The following is a 20,540-nucleotide window of genomic DNA, read 5'->3' as shown; positions in this document are numbered from 1 at the left end:
AATAATACAAATCTATGAAGCTAGAGACCTTCAGGGGAAAATAAGAGGATACAGTGCTTCAAACAGCAAAGGGATAACTTTGAATGCTTTGAATGAATGGCAGTAAATGTTGGTAAAAGTTGTGCTATGCTGAGTTATAATGTCCAAATCCAGCAATCCATAGGAAACCAGGGGGTCGCTATAGGAAGTGGTACTCACTAGCTTGCTGTGCCGTAACCTCTCGCTCTGGTGAAACCCACTGACACTGCTACAACTAGAGCTGGGAGACCTGCCGACACAGAGAGGAAGATCAAAAGGTGAGACAAATGATAAAAGGAAGTCTTAATGGGCACGATGAAGCATGTCGGCCAAATAGGATACTTCGGTGTGAACCACTCCATATGGTTCTTCCCATTCAAATGCTAAGCAGCCATGCAATAGCGTGTAACGTGTGCATGTGTGATTTAAACTGACATAGTGCTCTGTAGGTGAGCCCAAGTGCGCTGCATGTGCTCGCTGGCACACAGGGTAGCTACAGGCGTGAAAACTGGGCTCAGATCCCAGATCAGTGCAGGGAGGGAAGCTATCCTTAAGCCAATCAGGACATTCTTCTTTACCATAACACTGCTATAGGCGACCCACACACCCAGAATGCCTGTGGGGGAGTAAAGCATGTGAGACTGGAGAACAGTCCATAACAAATGTGAGGTATAGCTTGGAGTGGTCAATAAGTCATGCATTAATTAGCTAAATCAAGCAGCTGTGGGTGTGTCTGAATGTGTGTGTGTGTGTGTGTGTCTGTGTGTGCAAATGAGAGGCAAAGAGAGTGAGTTTAAGTGTCACAGAGCGCGTGCCAGAAAAAGAAGGAAATATGCTGGGCTCCGTAATGAGCTTGGCTCTGAAATATTCATGTAATTAACAAAGCTGTGATTATGGCTGCAAATGAAAAGCAATTAGAAAAAGTCACATTAAAATGAACAAATAAGATGGTGGGGAGCCAGGCTGGTCCACTAGGCAGCATGCGCTAAGTTTCAAACGGACAACGACAACATCAACCTAGCATATAGCGTTGTATATTACGCTAACACACACCTTTACATTACACACATACATACACTAAGGGTAATCTAAAAGGGATCAGGTAACACCTTAAAGTCTCCTGTTTCCATGACAACTCATTTCAATCACATAAATTGTAGACAAAATATTTAAATGGATGTGAGGAGGCGACGCTGTGTTATCCCCTTCTCTCTGCTCCACTGTTTCATGCATTTTATGTGCATTTGTAAGTAAAGCGGATAATTATGTAGCCGCCACTGCATGATACCCACGCACACACACACACACACACACACACACACACACACACACACACACACACATTTAGTATCTCTCTATCTGCGACTATACAACAATCTATACATTCCTCCCTTTCTATCAGGTAAGGGCATCAGTGACTTGGCAGATTAGACTGGTGGGATCAATATCGAGTGAAACGAATGGACGATGTGATTGTGTGTGTGTGTGTGTGTGTGTGTGAGCGTGAATGTGAATGTGTGTGGAGATGGTGTTAGAGGCTGTGGTTGCTATCTCAAAGCATCTTGCCAGTGTTGTGCAGATGGCGTCAAATGTTTCGATTATCCTCCACGGTGCATTGTGAAGACAGCACAATAGAGGGAATTGGAGGGTGAATAGAATAAGGGTGATATACAGCTGAGAGGAGTGAGATTATCTTGACTCTCAATGCCTACTGTGACCCTTTGTGATTGTGTGCACATGTAACAATTCACAGCCTTGGCTTCAATAAAAGTCACCTAGTATACTGTTTTACATCCTCAGATATACACAAAACATGTCTCTGAAGTGTTTGGCTCGAAACACCAAACAGATCATTACAGCATTACCCATAATCCCCTCTGTTTCAGCCCTGTTTCAAAAGTGCTGATTCTCTGTCTGTTACTTTAGATGAAAAATAAGGAGCCCCTCCCCACGCCCCTCTGAGAGAGATTTGGTTACAAAGAACACAATGGTGCTCTAGGAGGAGATTCAGGTGATAAGGGGGGGGGGGGGGTTACCTTGGTTGGTGATTGGCTAATGGTTACACAAGACAAAAATCGTTATGACATCACAAAGTGGGCAAAATCTGATCAGCTCTTTTTCAGACAGGTTTTTATAGAAATGGATCAAAAAGAGAGAGAATCTTTGTTCCTGAAACTGAAACATGTTGATGTAGAAGAGACATGAACAAGTGGACTTTGCATAATAGGTGACCTTTAAGTAAGATTATATTGGAGTGAAACAATGTAGTGTCCTTGAAACAGCAAATAGTAATGTACAGCAAAGAAAACGGGATACAAGTGAAAAGAGAGGAAATTAAGGTTATTAAGCAGAATGCAGTCACTTCTACTTCCAATTGCTTATTTTATTTAAAAAAAGCCTGTCTTGCTACTCAATCACACACTCTTGTCACACAACAGTGGTTCAATCAGCATCTAATTCATCTCTTCATTCGCTATGCTGAAATCCTCTGGGACACAACCACAGATCATATTTCCCGTTACAGCAACGAGACTACTTAAGCTTTCTAAGTGTAGTGAATGAGGCTACGATAGTGATAGCGTCTCTTTTGAAACGCAGTGACCAATGAGTTTCGAGTCGTTAACGCACAATGAACTGGCAAGCTGCAGATCCCAATGAAGGTTGTTGCAAGAAGACAAACTTAATGAATCACTCAACATTCTCAATCACGCCGAGTTAATTCTCACAATAAAAAGTAACCTTTGAAAAAGAGGTTACTAACTTAATGACTTCATTTATTAAAAATGACATCAAATAAAGGCTCACCCCAGCCGAGGCACAGGAAACGCTTGCGAATGAGTCGTGACCTCATTTTGCCAATGACGGCCAGATAGGACTGCCATGCCTCCGTCAGCACCCAGCAGAAGGACGCCAAGAAGAAGAAATGCAGGAAGGCGGCAGTCACAGTACAAAGGCCCTGAAGGGGAGACAAATACAGTCAAGGGAGAAAAGACATACATAAAACCATTGACACAGGTCGTGTGAGAGGTGTCATAATGAATCATCTATTAGAAATACTCCGCAGAGGGAAACAAAACCTCCACAAAACAAAGAGGACTATGGCGGAAAGGGGCTCTAATAAAGCATGTATTGTTTAGAAGAAAAGGAGTCAGCCCTGGCACTGCTGTGTTCCTTATTGTGATCGATACTGACCACTACACAGTGCAGTCTTGCTTAGTCAGGGAGTACTCAGAGTGCTTTGTGCCAAGCCAGCCTGCCACTTTGAGAACTCCACTGTATGAACCTTGACAACACTGTTTTTAAAGACGTTGTTGAATAGGGCAGCATTACTGGCATCATATATGTGTTGACTGGGGAACATGTTTGTTCTGTCTCTCTGTGTTTATCTGTGCCTCACCTTGCTGAGCGTTTGAGATTGTCCCACCAGAATCAGTAAGTTGGAGGCCAAGATGGAGAGGCAAAAATTCACCAAGATGATGGATCTCTCCGAGCGTATGTACCTACAGAGTGACAGAGAGGGGAGAGGCATTTGAGATAAGTATTAACGACAGACTGACGGATTGAACAGCATCTTTTTGGACATTGGACAGAGTAATTTGCTTGATTTCGCCATCTGTCATGTATGCTACTAAAAGCGAATCACCACCCCCCTGCTGTAGTTGAAGCATTTGTTCTTTATTAGGCCTCGTTGGAGATTTGGCACAGAAGTGGGCATTGACAAATGGCAATTTGATGTATTGGTTGGAGCCGGAATAGTGAGTGAAAACGCCCGCTGTCTGCACAATGGGATGTGTTTGTGTGAGCACACGTACCTCCAGAAGGCAGCGTAGATTAGCAGCAGGATGAGCAGAGCGGTGCAGGAGACCCCGCAGCCCACCATGAGGGGCACAGAGGGCATGCTGGAAGGACCCATGTCCTGAAGAGCGTGATAAGGAATGGAAGAGGGGAGAGAAAGATAGTTAAAATGTACCGCAAAGCATTATCCCACACATGTACCCTGTTTGCTTTTGATAAACCAGACGACCAACACGACTTTAAGTCACAGTATTGGCCGTTAGAGCATCAGTTTCCATCATCAGACATCTTAAAGTGAAAAGAAACAAAAGGGTTGTATCCAAGCTAGTGTTGCACGGTGTACCGATACTTGAAAGGTACCGCGATACCCTGCCGTTAAAAATGTTACGATCCCTCCGTTTCTTTAGTATCGGTACTTTAAGAATGACGGGGGAAAGTACTCCGGTGAGAAAGCGCTGTTTTAATAAGAGCTGTGTGTGTTCAGCGCTCTACTTCCACTCCCTGCACTGCAGTCGTGCCTGCAGTCCCTCCACTCTCAAGCACGCACTTAGTGCCTCCCCTCTCTCATGCACGCGCTAGCTGCCAGAGCATGTGAGACAACGAGAAGCATGGCTGCATGTGGGAGTGCAACTGCCGCTGCGCCTCGGCTTGTTGACAAAAAAGACGCCAGAAGCGAAATTTGGAAGTTTTTGAGCTATATCTCTGACAGTGAGGGCAAGCCTACGGACACCACGAGGCCTGTCTGTGAGACATGTTTTAGATCCCTGCAAACCAAGGGAGCCAACACATCAACCTTGACTAAGCACCCGCCGACCGGCATCCAGAGCTGTTTAAAGAATTTAAAGACAGACAGGTTAGCGAATGTGATAGATAACATAATTACATCATGCTCAAGCCCATACCCTCACATCTAAGTCAAACCAGTGTAATTTATTTTGCGACAAACTAACGTTTTCGTAGTTTGACGAGGCAATTAATGGCAATGATAACGGTCTAATATGGCTATCTTTTTAGCTAACTCACCAATGTGGCTAACATCTGCAATGTACATTTTGTCAATGATTATTTATATTACTGTACTATTACATGTTAATACAATATAAAGTTAACTATCAAATAAATCACATAAACTCAAGTATAAAGAAGAGACCACGTTGTAAGAAAACACTTAACAGATAAACTACAATTTTATTTATCATAAAAAAGAAAAATAATCGGAATCGAAACCAAAATGTTGGTATCGTGACAACACTAATCCAAGCACAAACTCTCCTCTTCTAAAACAGGACACAATTAGTCGCTTTAAGTAAAGGGTTGGTTCAGCTATTTGCCCCAAATCCCATTTGATTGGATACATTCATTTGCAAATCCCTTGGTTCACAGTGAGTCATCACAAACAGTGCAACAGCTGACAAGAAGAAAAAGGAGAAGGGAAAAAGACACAAACAAAATGGAAGCACAAGACTAAAAACTGCACGATTATGATGGTGAGGTCAGAATCTGCTTTTTCGTTAAGCAACTAAAGAAATAAATCACATTACACTATTGTGCTCAACCACGCTGGTAAACATTAGAGATTAAAACCAATACAGCCAAATCCAAACAACCTTGATTGCCAGAGACATGTTTGAAGCTAGTTCCTGACTCCAGTTTTATGTGACAGCCTGAATGTTCAAAAGCTGATGTTTACCGTCTAATCGGGGTTAGTGTGCAAAACATGTCTGAAAGCCAATAGCAAGATGGAGAAGACAGATAAATGGATTGATGTTTGAGAAAGTGATAACTGATTGGAATAACCCATGGTGGATTTTTTGGCTACATAGATTAGAGAATAGTTGGCACACTTCCCGTCTCGTACTTACAGGACCTCTTACTACCAGAGGTTAATCCCTTTGGTAGCCTCTTTTAATTGTGACTGCTAATTAAAGACAATTAAGTCTGTTAGAGGGAGCCGGATAATAACACATAATTACACTAATAGGAAAGTTGCTTTTTGTTAGCAGTATCTCCCCCACCTATACTACTTTCCAGTGTCACATACAGACTTTGTTATTATAATTATAGCTTATATTCTGTGTGATTCCGACATGAGGACCTATTCATGAAATGTACCGCTGCTCAGGTAGAGGATGTACACTAGCAATGATATCGAATGGCAGTTGTTGATTTCGTTTGATAGATGAAGGGTTAGATTGTACCGTAGGAGACAATTTAGACTTGATGAGGTGTGGACCTTTGCTAGGAGCCAAATGTAGTAACTGAAACTCTTTACATTGAATTTAATACCCCTGCACTAGACCATAGCGCATAATTAAGCGATTTAGGTCACGATGTACAGCGGACCTCTGCTTTGCCTCTCTCCCGAGGTGATTCTTTGAAAGGATGAGGAACAGACAAATGAAGCTGCATGGAGAGCAAACTCCCTGCCGTGTCCCAAATGGGTTTAATGTTTGGCCTGCTATTAAGTTCTCAATCACACAATTTACCTCAATTTACCTCCTAGGGTGGCTTGCCTTCCCTTTCATCCCAAAGATTTATCACTACCCTCCCACACACACACTGCACAAGGTGTCTTTTATAATAAATAAAGCACATACTCACTCACAAAGCCATGTCCACGCAGATGTGCCAAGTAACTGAAAGTCAGTGTTTAAGCTGTGAGAATGTGTGTGTGTGTGTGTCTATTCAAGATGAGTTGAAGGCAGATGAGGAATGCAAGAGAGAGGACTTTAAAAAGGACTTAAAATTCAAAGTAAAAAGAAGAAAGAGGAGAGAGTTTTAAGAGGAAGAGAGATGGAGTGGGAAGAGTTTAGGACAACTAAGAGAAGAGTAGGAGGAGGAAGAAACAGATAGAGGTAAAGAAAATGAGAGTCGAAGTTCCTCTTTTAGTGGTTTTCCCTGGCTCATCAAAGGAAGCACACTTCTCCAGAGGGAAGTTCAATAGGCTGGATTACCAGTAAAGCATAACCACACAAAGGGAATGGTTGGAGAATGGAAATGGAACATAATCAAAACCACCTCATAAGACAGTCAAAAAAGGGAATATGACAAGCATCAGCTTCAGGAAAAAAGGAAAGGCTTATGAGGAGAGTGGAAGACAACACAGAGTCAGTGTGTTTGATATTGTGTACAGAGTAAGGTCAAAGAAAACGTATGCATTGGTGTTTTTTGACTGATCAGACATGAAAGCGGCATAGGGAAGGACAAGCACACACTGTCTTACACACCTTTTCTTTTCTTCCTTTCTCTCTTTTAGTTTCACTCTGATTGGTAACCCACTCAATATATGTACCTCCTTAAATTGTCCCTCAGCTTTGCATTATGTCAATTAGATTGAAAGGGTTTTTCTTAATTGGCATGGTTAGGTTATGTATGCGTGATGATTATGAAGCATCTAATGTCATAATGTGGAAGGACGCTACAAAGGAAGGAATGAAAAGTAATAAAGGAAACCGAGACACGATTCAACACATCAGGCCTGAGGCTACAGTAGAGGTTTCTCAATACTCTAATTTCCCCTCCTCGACTCCTCGGTCCTCCGGTAGTGGCCCGGAAATGGATTTCAGCGCGCCATGTTGAAGGACATCTCATTTCTCTAAATGCACACCGAGGACCGAGCGTCGAGGAGGCTCTCTGGAGGAGCTCTAACCGAGGAGACACTGATGGTTCCTCCACGGCTCCTCCGCGGATGCATTTCCGGGAACGGTGGAGGCGTGACGCACGGCCGGCCTTATCTCAGCCAATGACAGCTCTGCATGCATCCCCTGGATATTATTTTAGAAACTGCTTTCATTGCGACGAGATGTTTCCAGAGAGAACAGCTGTGAGGTCCGTGCAGAAAGCAGAGCAGTGTGTATAATATATCACTCAGTATAACAGGCCTACTCTCTTTGCTGTAGTTTAGTAGATAACTACAAACAAAGAGTCGATATGTTTCTAAGACCATTTAGTGCTTCACGTAATAAAATACACAACGGCTGTAGCCTGATTATGCTTTAGCAGCTGTAGGGGTGTGTGGTACAGTTTGTGTGTGTTGTACAGTGTGTAGGTGTGTGTGTGGTACAGTGTGTAGGTGTGTGTGTGTTGTACAGTGTGTAGGTGGTACAGTGTGTAGGTGTGTGTGTGGTACAGTGTGTAGGTGTGTGTGTGGTACAGTGTGTAAGTGTGTGTGTGTTGTACAGTGTGTAGGTGGTACAGTGTGTAGGTGTGTGTGTGGTACAGTGTGTAGGTGCGTGTGTGTGGTACAGTGTGTAGGTGTGTGTGTGTGTTGTACAGTGTGTAGGTGCGTGTAGGTGTGTGTGGTACAGTGTGTAGGTGTGTGTGTTGTACAGTATGTAGGTGCGTGTGTGTGGTACAGTGTGTAGGTGTGTGTGTTGTACAGTGTGTAGGTGTGTGTGTGTTGTACAGTGTGTAGGTGTGTGTGTGTTGTACAGTGTGTAGGTGCGTGTGTGTGGTACAGTGTGTAGGTGTGTGTGTGTTGTACAGTGTGTAGGTGCGTGTAGGTGCGTGTGGTACAGTGTGTAGGTGTGGTTGTGGGTACAGTGTGTAGGTGGTGTGTGTGTTGTACAGTGTGTAGGTGTGTGTGTTGTACAGTGTGTAGGTGCGTGTGTGTTGTACAGTGTGTAGGTGTGTGTGTGTTGTACGTTGTAGGTGTGATGTGTTTGTACAGTGGTGTAGGGTGCGTGTGTGTGGGTACAGTGTGTAGGGGTGTGTGTGCGTTGTACAGTGTGTAGGTGCGTGTAGGTGCGTGTGGTACAGTGTGTAGGTGTGTGTGTGGTACAGTGTGTAGGTGTGTGTGTGTTGTACAGTGTGTAGGGTGTGTGTGTTGTACAGTGTGTAGGTGCGTGTGTGTGGTACAGTGTGTAGGTGTGTGTGTGTTGTACAGTGTGTAGGTGCGTGTGTTGTACAGTGTGTAGGTGTGTGTGTGTTGTACAGTGTGTAGGTGTGTGTGTTGTACAGTGTGTAGGTGTGTGTGTGTTGTACAGTGTGTAGGTGCGTGTAGGTGCGTGTGGTACAGTGTGTAGGTGTGTGTGTGGTACAGTGTGTAGGTGTGTGTGTGTTGTACAGTGTGTAGGTGTGTGTGTTGTACAGTGTGTAGGTGTGTGTGTGTTGTACAGTGTGTAGGTGTGTGTGTTGTACAGTGTGTAGGTGTGTGTGTGTTGTACAGTGTGTAGGTGCGTGTAGGTGCGTGTGGTACAGTGTGTAGGTGTGTGTGTTGTACAGTAATGTAGGTGTGTGTAGGTGCGTGTGTGTGGGGAGGTGTGTAGGTGTGTGTGTTGTACAGTGTGTAGGTGCGTGTAGGTGCGTGTGTGTGGTACAGTGTGTAGGTGTGTGTGTTGTACAGTGTGTAGGTGTGTGTAGGTGCGTGTGTGTGGTACAGTGTGTAGGTGTGTGTGTTGTACAGTGTGTAGGTGTGTGTGTGTTGTACAGTGTGTAGGTGCGTGTAGGTGTGTGTGGTACAGTGTGTAGGTGTGTGTGTGTTGTACAGTGTGTAGGTGCGTGTAGGTGTGTGTGGTACAGTGTGTATGTGTGTGTGTGGTACAGTGTGTAGGTGTGTGTGTGTTGTACAGTGTGTAGGTGCGTGTAGGTGTGTGTGGTACAGTGTGTAGGTGTGTGTGTTGTACAGTGTGTAGGTGTGTGTAGGTGCGTGTGTGTGGTACAGTGTGTAGGTGTGTGTGTGGTACAGTGTGTAGGTGTGTGTGTGTTGTACAGTGTGTAGGTGCGTGTAGGTGCGTGTGGTACAGTGTGTAGGTGCGTGTAGGTGCGTGTGTGTTGTACAGTGTGTAGGTGCGTGTAGGTGCGTGTGGTACAGTGTGTAGGTGTGTGTGTTGTACAGTGTGTAGGTGCGTGTAGGTGCGTGTGTGTGGTACAGTGTGTAGGTGTGTGTGTTGTACAGTGTGTAGGTGTGTGTAGGTGCGTGTGTGTGGTACAGTGTGTAGGTGTGTGTGTTGTACAGTGTGTAGGTGCGTGTAGGTGCGTGTGTGTGGTACAGTGTGTAGGTGTGTGTGTTGTACAGTGTGTAGGTGTGTGTAGGTGCGTGTGTGTGGTACAGTGTGTAGGTGTGTGTGTGTGGTACAGTGTGTAGGTGTGTGTGTGTTGTACAGTGTGTAGGTGCGTGTAGGTGTGTGTGGTACAGTGTGTAGGTGTGTGTGTTGTACAGTGTGTAGGTGTGTGTAGGTGCGTGTGTGTGGTACAGTGTGTAGGTGTGTGTGTTGTACAGTGTGTAGGTGCGTGTAGGTGTGTGTGGTACAGTGTGTAGGTGTGTGTGTTGTACAGTGTGTAGGTGTGTGTAGGTGCGTGTGTGTGGTACAGTGTGTAGGTGTGTGTGTTGTACAGTGTGTAGGTGTGTGTAGGTGCGTGTGTGTGGTACAGTGTGTAGGTGTGTGTGTTGTACAGTGTGTAGGTGCGTGTAGGTGTGTGTGGTACAGTGTGTAGGTGTGTGTGTTGTACAGTGTGTAGGTGTGTGTAGGTGCGTGTGTGTGGTACAGTGTGTAGGTGTGTGTGTTGTACAGTGTGTAGGTGCGGTGGACAGACAGGTCTCAGTTGGTTGGTGTACTTTTAATAGTTAGTAAATACAACTTTTGGCCCGTAATTTCAATTCCCCATTTCAGCGACCAGAGAGGGGGGGGGGGGATATATCCAGTCTCTGATTGTGTTACGGTATTATGATGAGAGTGCTCTCATACTTGTTTGATTCTGAAATTGTATATATTTATATACATATATGTGTGTGTGTGTCCGCATCTGTAGCCTGTTATTGTCTCATTATACCGCACTGTCAATGAATTCAAAGTAAATATATAAGTGGTCATGAACTAGGGGTGTAACGGTTCACAAACATTTCGGTTCGGTACGTACCTCGGTTTTTTGGTCACGGTTCGGTTCGGTACGTTGTCGGTACAGCAGAATTTTTTTTCACAAAACAAAACATATATATATATATATTTTTTATTATTATTAAACTGTGAATATTCACTCAAATAAATACAAAATATAATAAAATAAACATTAAGGTGCAGCTTTTCGATGAACTGAAATAATCTGTATTTGAACTGTACTGTACTAGTTCCTAAGCAGCCAGTTTGACATTAGGACTTGCTTGTCATTGTATTTTCATGTTTCACATTGCTTGCCGAAAGGGCAGATCTGCTGGCACTAACAATGTCTCCTGCTGTGGAGAACACCCTCTCGCTAGGGACAGAGGTAGCAGATACAGCCAGGTAGCGCTTTGCTAACATGGCAACATAAGGATATTTGGCGTTTGTAATAGCTTTGGCTCGGTCTGAACTCTCTGCGAGTGGTGGAGGCTTAAATGCTAGTGGGAGTTGGGTTTGCACTTCAGTCTTTTTTCTTTTGGTACCGGTGATATTCACGTTCGGGTGATGCCTTTTCAAGAGTGTGCAAGTTTGATGTATTGCCAGCCGCGCAACCAATGTTAGTTGAACAATGCCGACAAACAGCTTTGGTTCGGTCCACCTGTCTTTGTCCGTCATCCTTGTACGTAACTGCGAAACCAAAATGTTCCCAAACCGGAGACTTCAATGATGCTGGAGGATTTTCGAGCTCAACTTTATCTGCGTTCGCCATTAATTTTCGACAGTTCCTCAAATTACTGACTACATTTGAACGCATCCCTCTGTCCAGCTCTCATAGTATGCCTCTCATCCAATGAAATGACTTGCTCGCTCTATGACGCGTTGAACCCAATGTGAGCAAATTACTCTGAATGCTGCGACGCAGCACCTGAGATTACTTCCAAAAAGTTGTTCACGTTCTCAATTTTTTACGTTTAACGTTATATTCGTTCGGTACACACCTGTACCGAACCGAAGGGCCCGTACCGAATAATTTCGGTACGGGTACGTGTACCGTTACACCCCTATCATGAACACATCTGTCCGTCAGACAGAGTGCTCTGCCTCCCGTCATCATTAATGGACGTCTCTTTAAAATGACCGCTCAGAGGAGAGGATTTCTCATTACTCTAACCGCCTGCTGCTTCCCCTCCTCTCTCCTCGGTTCCCCTCCTCGGCGAGTCGGCTCGCATCTCCTGTGGGCAGACTAAGTATCGAGGATAGGAGTCGAGGAAAGGAGTCGAGGAGGGGAAATTAGAGTATTGAGAAACCTCTCGTGTCACACAAATGCCCTGCTCTGAATAGGTATAGTGATATTAAATTACAGAAGGATGGGGTATGTGGGTGTGTTTTGTGAGTGTGCTGTGCAGTATGTGTGTGAGAAGAGAAAAAACACAGAGAGAGAGAGAGTGTACAGATTAGAAAGAGTGTGCTCAGGCTCTGCTGTATATGGCTGGGCTCCCCTGGGCAGCTTGGCTACCATGTGATGGAGAAGATAGCTATTTTCAGCTCAGGAAGTTTAACCTACTTATCTCCTCTCACTGACACTCCTCCTCCCTCCACTCCTACCTATCTTGCAACCAGCCTCCTCCCTGCCTCCCCTCTCCCATTCTTCCTCTTACTTCCTCCCCTTAACCTCTCACTCACTCCCCAGCAGTGAGTCTCTCCAATTCTCCTCTTTCACTCCAGGACCATCTGTACCTCCGTAATGATTTCCCATTAACTCTTAAATTCCCTTCTTAACTGAAAAGAGATCATGAAGATGTACAGTGCTGCGATCACAGAACACAGCACAATGCTCCATCTATTTAAGTAGTAGGATAGGAGGACTAACAAAAGACATCTCGCATTATATTACTTTTTCATGTGGTGTAGTTTATTTGTTGTACAGTAGTCCCTTAGGCTATAAAAAAGTGATATTAATGTTAAAAAGTCCAGTTTTAAAAGGTTAGGGAAATTGATTTTGGTCATGAGTAAAACAAGAGTCTACAGCAGGGGTGTCAAACTCAAGGCCCGGGGGCCAAATCCGGCCCGTGACTTCACTTCAGGCGGCCCCACATGCTTGCAAAAAATAGAATGTTTATTATACGGTTACAGGCCGATTTACAGAAGCACGTTGCCCATAAACTAAATGTCCCACAATGCATCTCAAATTTGACTTTTTTCTCAGAATTTAACTTTTTTTCTTTAAAATGTTACTTTTTTAAATTTATTTTGTGAAATTCTCACTTAAGAGACTTGCAATTATTTGCCCTAGACTTCTGCTTTCAGACGTAGTTAATTATGAAGTTATTACCCTATCCGATAATAATCCAATGCAGAGGCAATAATGGAATATAATACATTATTTTATATATTAAACATTTATATATGTATTTTTATATAGTCTTGAAGTTACAACCGGCCCTTTGAGTGCAACCATAATGCGAATGTGGCCCGCGTTGAAATTGAGTTTGACACTCCTGGTCTACAGCAATAGTAGCAGCAGCTCTGTAAAGCTGCAATGCTCAATAAAATCAAATCAAGTTTTATTTATAAAGCACATTTATAAACGATTTTTGGTCGAGCCAAAGTGCTGTACATATAATAAAATTAGCCTACAGTAGAGACACTTTACAGCAAATACAACAGCACAGATTGTTCAGAATATCAGTATGAGAAAAAACGACACCCTCTATCCTTAGACCCTCACATCGTACAAGGAAAAACTTCCAGAGAAAAACCCACAGTTTAAGGGAAAAAAAATGGGAGAAACCTCAGGGAGAGCAACAGAGGAGGGATCCCTCTCCCAGGACGGACAGACGTGCAATAGATGCCGTGTGTAAATCGAAGAGATAATACATTTTACAGCATATAGACCGAATGTTAATGCTAATATTGTCATGCTAACATCCTCCCATGACATTGCTAACATTATTGTGTAAAGCAAGTATAATGTTCCCCAGTTCAGGGTATGATTTAGTGAGCAAAGATGGATGTAATGTTTAATAATTCATAGCTCTGAGTTAGCTAATCCTAAATGACAACCTCTGACAAAAAAACGTAAACAGTTGAGATGTGACGAAAAATAGCAATCACGTTGTCTTCCTCTATCTGAGTGTGTAGATATAATAATAATATATTTGTCCCGATATATACTGTGCATTTCTAGTCCCAAGGGGTCCATGTCGGGAACAGGTAAACACAGTCTAGTATGTTTAAAGGATTTATTCTAATAGATAATCCTGACTTTAAACTGAGCCCAGAGACATGTCCTCTTGTGAGTCTGTAAGTTATTATTAATGCTATAAGAAGATATCACTGGTTCTTTCGACTTAAGACATTTGCACACAAGAACAATATTGCATGTTTTCTAATGAGGCCACTCTCAGACTCCAAATGCTATATTATTATTATTCTTCAGATGTCTTGTAGAATCTATATATCATTTTCAAGTTGGCTGTTTTCATTGGTCATACAATTGTGGGTTTTCATTCTGCAGTGTTTGTGATGCAGTGTGTCTCATAGTCCCTGTTGGCTGAGAAAATGTTTATGAAATGCTGAGTAATTCTTGAGATATGAGAAGGATGGCGTTTTAAAAAATCAGCAGTCATGTACTCCTTTGGTCCCCACACAGGTGAAAGGCTTACAAACAGTATACAAATGCAGACTGCGCCACTGCTGCGATGTAAAACTCCACATCTTGCTAATCTTGTGTTCCTGCTATTCAGATATCTGTTTTGCGGCCATGGCACCAAGTAAATACTGCCTGCGATATGCTTTACCTGCATCCATTCAGCAGATCGTAAAAGGTTTACCTTCACAGACTCAGGTTTCAGTTGCCTCAAGACGAAACCATAAGTCTCCTGGCACTGAATGAAACTTGTAGAGCTGACATATACTGATTTAAAAATGTAAAGTCATCATACCAAGTGCTCGCCTGATCCTTAGCTATTTTTTTTACGACCTATTGAAGTTATTTACTGCTTATTGATGTGCTTAAACAGACCTTGTTGGCTCAAACACATCTTAAAGGTCCCCTATTATACTGTTTTTCATCAATACATTATAGGTCTCAGATATATACAAAACATGTCTCTGAAGTGTTTTGCTCGAAATACCAAACAGATCAGACACTACCCGATCTGCAGCTCTGCCCGATCTGCAGTGCGCATGTGCGAGATGGTCCGCCATATTGGACAACTCCGGACGGCAACCCAAGTAGGACAACATTGACACAGTGGCTTTTGGCAAAGCTCAAAAAATAAACGAGAGAGAGATGAGTTATTGTTATTACAACGTGACTTCACTATTATTTAACAACTCTTTTTATTAGGTTCTTTTATTTGGGGTTAAGTACATTATCAGAATAAGTGAGAAATGGATTTAACTTCTGTTAGACAGCTATCATACTGAATACATATTTACTGTGAATGTGTACAAAAATGTATGGCATATAGCTGTCTAACAGAAGTTAAATTCATTTCTCACTTATTCTGACAATGTACTTAACCCCAAATAAAAGAACCCAATAAAAAGAGTTGTTAAATAATAGTGAAGTCACGTTGTAATAACAATAACTCATCTCTCTCGAGTTTTCCTTTTGAGCTTTGCCAAAAGCCACTGTGTCAATGTTGTCCTACTTGGGTTGCCGTCCGGAGTTGTCCAATATGGCGGACCATCTCGCACATGCGCACTGCAGATCGGGCAGAGCTGCAGATCGGGTAGTGACAAGCCCTACATTGCAGCATTACCCATAATCCCTTCTGTTTCAAAAGTGCTGATTCTCCGTCTGTTACTTTAGATGAAAATAAGGAGCCACTCCCCACGCCCCTCTGAGAGAGGTTAAAAAGAACACAATGGTGCTCGAGGAGGAGACTCAGGTGGGGCAGTGGTGGCAAAGTCGATAGGGACTTGGCTTGGTAACTGGAAGGTCACCAGTTCAAGTCCCGGCAAGATCAAGTGCTACCGAGGTGTCCCTGAGCAAGGCACCGTTCCCTACACTGCTCCCCGGGCGCCGTTAAAAAAATGGCAGCACACTGCTCCTAACACTAGGATGGGTCAAAGAGAAACAATTTCCCCACGGGGATTAATAAAGTATATCAAAATCAAAAAAGGTGGGGGGGGGAGGTTACCTTGGTTGGTGATTGGCTAATGGTTACACAAGCCAAAAAATCGTTATGACATCATAACGTGGCCAAAATCTGATCAGCTCATTTTCAGACAGGTTTTTATATAAATGGATCAGGACAAAAAGAGAGAGAATCTTTTTTCCTGAAACTTTCAGAGTCTCTTTACACAGAGGGCACACATGTTGATGTAGAAGAGACAGGAACAAGTAGATTTTGCTTAATAGGTGACCTTTAAAACATTTTAACTGAGGTAACCTCAAGAAAACTGTGTATATTTGGAAACAGCTATACTGTGTCAAAAAGGTCACCACAGCCAAAACAACACCTTCTGATCAGTTTTAAACAATCGAATTACAAAATAAATCTGTTACGTTCAGCCATTGTGCGTCTCCAGCCAGAGAAACAACACTAAATCATTTCAGCTGTTTATCATCTCTCTTGCCAGTAACTAACCTTCAATTAATGCGATGAGGGAGCCACAGATTCTAATGCAATTCCATGCAGTCCCCTCAAACATTTGAGCAACCCTCATCTTTTAATTACAGTTGACATGTGCAAGATATGTGCATACTGTAACCTTGTAGTCTGGCTTCATCTAAGGCAGGCCTTATTTTTTTTAAATGACATTTCGTGTAAAGTTATAATAAGTGAAAATGAGCTGCCAACCTGTAGCTTCCATCATTGCCCTCGTCCTTCCACAGTCAAATCAGAAAATAGCCATTAATTCTAAATGATAGTCTCAGCTGGGAGATATTTTTATTCTGATTAGGTGCCGGTGAGTGCTAATGACAGTGGAGGAAACAGACTAGAGTAAACCTAATCATTTGGTCCAATCATGAGAATGATTGGACCAAAAGCAGTTAGCCCGGCAGGTACAGTACAAGAAGATGTGAGAAATGTTTAACAGCAGAAGAAGAGATCACTTCACATTTTGTTCCTGCTTTGATGCAGTAATTTCCTTATAAATGAGTTATGCAAAAGGTACTCACTCTCCCTCTAGCCAATGTGTGTCCGTATGTTTGTGTACTCATCCACACTGACTGCATCAAGGTCTCAGGTGCTGTTTGAACCACTGACCTTCTCGTTTGAATTTCTGGTTTCCTGCTTAGGCAAGCACAAACCATGAATCCCACTTTTGCTATATCTTAACATGTTTAAGGGAGGCACAAGAAAACTATGTTCAATTTCGATGTCAAAAACAAATAGCCCAGCAGCCCTATGTGCTGACACAACTGAACCAAAGAGGTGTAACTCACTTGATTAACTTGAGGCACATAATGTTAAGCTGACTTTTAAAAAGCCAATACCTCCTTCAACTCCAAATCCCATGACCCCAATGAGGGCTGCAGGGGCAATGAGTCCAAACATTTCCGTAGGGTTTGTGTTCCCTCTGCAGTCATTCTGGGAATTAAGTGGCTTGGTTTATTGTATGGCTCCATGATCTCCCTCAATCAACTCTCCTTTCTCTCCCCCCTCTCTCTCTAAAGTAACAACCTCTGCCTTGTGTCTGATAGTAAAGGTCTCTCCATAGACACACACATACATACACAAACAGAGAAATCTCAGAGGCTATAAAAAGTAAACAGGATTAGCTGGCTATTCCTTGCTCCACTGTAAACGGCCTGTAATGGCAGCACTGCTTCTAAATCCCTCCATCTCTTTCTCCCCCCCCTCCCTCCCTTTTCTATTAAACATGGAGGTTAATCCTCAACCCCCTCCTGTCTCCAGCGCTGTGGCCCAGGATAAGCTGTCAGAGCTGGGCTGCTGATACTCAGCTCTCCTCTAACAGCCACACAGCCTGGACACAGCACATCCGAGTGTGTGTTTGAGTGTCTGCGTGACATTTTTTGTGTGTGCACGCACGCTTGTGTGTGCGAGGGCGAATTAACGTACAAACATATATACCTAGATGTCTGTGCGTGCATGTCTGGATGAGGCTGGTTTTTCACGTTTTGCCAAATTCAATCAGTCTCTCTCTCCTCTTTTATAATATCCAATCTCCGCTGGAATAAAAGCTAACTCTAGAGGACCCTAAGCAACAAAGTGCACTCAGTGCTGGCCACAACAACTCCTGCCTGAGAGCCACGGGCACAAGCACACTGACCCATACCTTCCGGTCCTCAGCACTTGGTCTAATGGTGGAACTGAGGGGCTGCATGGTGAATCACTAATGGCATACTCTTCACAGATATCACAAATGTCAATGTGCTTTCCCTCCCAGCCCTCTTTCACTAAACACGGCTCGGCCTGCTTGCTGTGGAAACAGCACAAGTCAATACTGTTCATTTTTAAAGAGGAGTTACAGGAACAAGAAATAGCGACTGGAACCACCCACTCAGCTTATAGGTCGCAACCTTTGTTTTATTCCATTTAATGGGAATTAAGGTTCCCCGAGCTTTGTAATAGGTTGCAGGTCCCTGTGAAGTAATTCAGGCTTTGAGGGACAGAATAATGAATAACCACATTTACCCACCTGAAGGCCATCACCTTGTTTTGACCCTCTTTACACTTAATAAAAAGGTAGGGGAAATGCTTTGTACAACATAGTGTACAGATCGCTAGACTTACATGCCATCTGAATATTGGAGGTTTATATCATCAAGCTAAAAAGTATATTCAACACTTTTCAGCAACATACTTAATAATAATAATCAAGTTTTATAGTGCTTCAAAAAGGAACTCAAAAACACTTAACAGAAAGAGCACAAGCAAATCCACATTTGGATGGCTTAAATGACTTAATCCACCCAAATGAACATTCAAGCAGCTGTCACTTGGATCCAACCATAAAGTGTAACCTCTTGTTGTTGCAATATACCAACTTATTTGACACAGCAAGTATCCACTATTTATTCCGACAAATGTCCATTCCTATTTCTGAGGTTTTAAATTACTGTCAGGATCTTTGATAAAGCTGTATATGCCAATACAAATATAAATGTTTCAAATAACAATGAATCTTACAGTGCATTTCTAGTGCGAAATATCCATATTTGAAGCTATAATTTCTGTCATGTGCACAAATCAGAAGCTAAAGGTTATGACATCTGGAGCTTAAATGAACATTGGCAACTATTACACCATGTTTTGTCGGCAACTGCAATAATTAAGTTTTAGATTTGCTTCAGTGAAGACAGACTTCTTCACCATAGCAACGGCAGCTAACATTCATGGGTATCGTAGTATTACAGCTATCTAACCAGCAGAACTAATCAAACTAAATCAGAAATAATTAAAAACCTATCTATTCATAAACCTATAGGGACATTTGATTAACCATGTGACTGTGTGTCTATGTTCAGAATCTCCAGTCCACTACATGACCATTTTCATATTTAATGCATAGCGTATAAGGACATTTTTCACAGTAATGTAACAGCGAAAGGGGAAGACGCTGAGTGTTATATGGAGACAATGTTTTACACTTAAAGGTTACACAGGGATAGATATCCACATAAGCCCGCAGCTCTTTATTTTAGCTACACTGGTTGTTAATGCATTATTACTAAGTGCATTTTTCCCTTCTCTCTCTCTTCGTTTTCCCTGACAGCTGACTGCCTTCTCTGTTTGGTTGAACATTTCCTTCCCAAAATCCTCCATTCCTCCCCATCACTTTCAATTTCTGTGACACCTGAAGTTACCCTGTTGTGCTTACTTGGTATCTGTTTAGCTGGCTCCAATTTTTCACCCTTAAAAAAGAGAGAAATTCTCCTCCAAAAAACTACTCGTAGATTCAAGTGTGTAACAACAGTTTTACCAAACACCATCTAATGGCGCATTTCCACTACAGCGCGGATTAAGCGTGCCGTGCCCGGCCCGTTTGTGGTTGCGTTTCCACCAGGGGTAGTTCCGGCTAGTGGGTACTTTTTCACAGTTTTTCTGGCTCTCCAAAATCGAGGTTCTTTCTGGGTCAACAACCGGGCTGAGTATGCTAAACTAGTGAGAGAATCGCTGGCAGTGGCAACTACAACAAGATGAACATATTTGACCGTGATTTAATTGTAAAACACGTTTCAAAATGATGCCGAAGTAACAACATACTGATACCGGTTAGTAAAAACCATGAATTAATGCTTTGACAAGTCTGCAGACAGACGGTAGGCGAAAAACCTTTTAAAATGCGTGTTTTCTGAATGGAGATCGGCTAAGCTAACCTTGTATATGCTCCGACCGTCCACACTCACAACAACGGCCTATACAGACATAAATAAACCAGAGACTGTATTCGCCATGACACAGGCAGTCTGTGGTTTGTACTTGTTTAACTTTTGTCTAGTTTCTGAACAGATATGAGGAGCTGTGAGCTCTGAGTGCTAAGAGCTAACGGCTGATGTTGGTTTTGTGTTTCGCATTCAAGATTACGTCACGGCTCCACCTACACTGCGTTACTATAGTTACTTCCCAGTTCCTAAACTGTAATGGAAACGCAGCATAAAGTGAGCCTGGCCAACCAAGGCCTAGCTATACCGTACTAAGCCGTGCGAGGCCATAACACTCTCATCATTTAAGGCAATCACTATTCTCATTGGTATTAGTATCATGCACACATGGAGAGAAATGAACAGCCAAAGCTCAAGGGAACATTTTGTGACCACAGCAGTCAAAGGCATAAGTAGGAATAACAACTGAAAGTGTTAACAAGGTGAAGAGAAGGTTAATGAAAGGAGGAAGAGAAAACTGCAAATAACAATGGAAAATATATCAGAGGGAAAACAAGCGAGCAAGAAAGTGGTTATTAATATTAAATTGGTTTATGTGTGTA

At 42.8% G+C, this 20,540-nt stretch overlaps 1 protein-coding gene across 23 annotated transcripts in view; it reads right to left on the bottom strand.

The window, feature by feature from the left end:
• The window catches only part of adgrb2 (adhesion G protein-coupled receptor B2), a 215,074-nt gene that overhangs the window by 43,575 nt on the left and 150,959 nt on the right, over positions 1-20,540 (bottom strand). For all 23 annotated transcript variants that reach the window (XR_004571081.1, XM_034236727.1, XM_034236722.1 and 20 more), the window contains 4 exons: positions 3,831-3,934; positions 3,416-3,518; positions 2,824-2,974; positions 199-268 (listed from right to left, as the gene is read on the bottom strand). Coding sequence is in view for 22 of the 23 variants with exons in the window: in XM_034236727.1 (XP_034092618.1) it covers positions 199-268; positions 2,824-2,974; positions 3,416-3,518; positions 3,831-3,934 (428 nt within the window). In the remaining variant the exon portion in view is untranslated. The remainder of the gene's footprint in view (positions 1-198; positions 269-2,823; positions 2,975-3,415; positions 3,519-3,830; positions 3,935-20,540) is intronic.

The sequence above is a fragment of the Gymnodraco acuticeps genome, unplaced genomic scaffold, assembly GCF_902827175.1.
Source record: "Gymnodraco acuticeps unplaced genomic scaffold, fGymAcu1.1, whole genome shotgun sequence".
Taxonomy (NCBI): domain Eukaryota; kingdom Metazoa; phylum Chordata; class Actinopteri; order Perciformes; family Bathydraconidae; genus Gymnodraco; species Gymnodraco acuticeps.
Note: the sequence above shows the minus strand (reverse complement) of the source record. Positions and strands in the feature narration are given on the sequence as shown.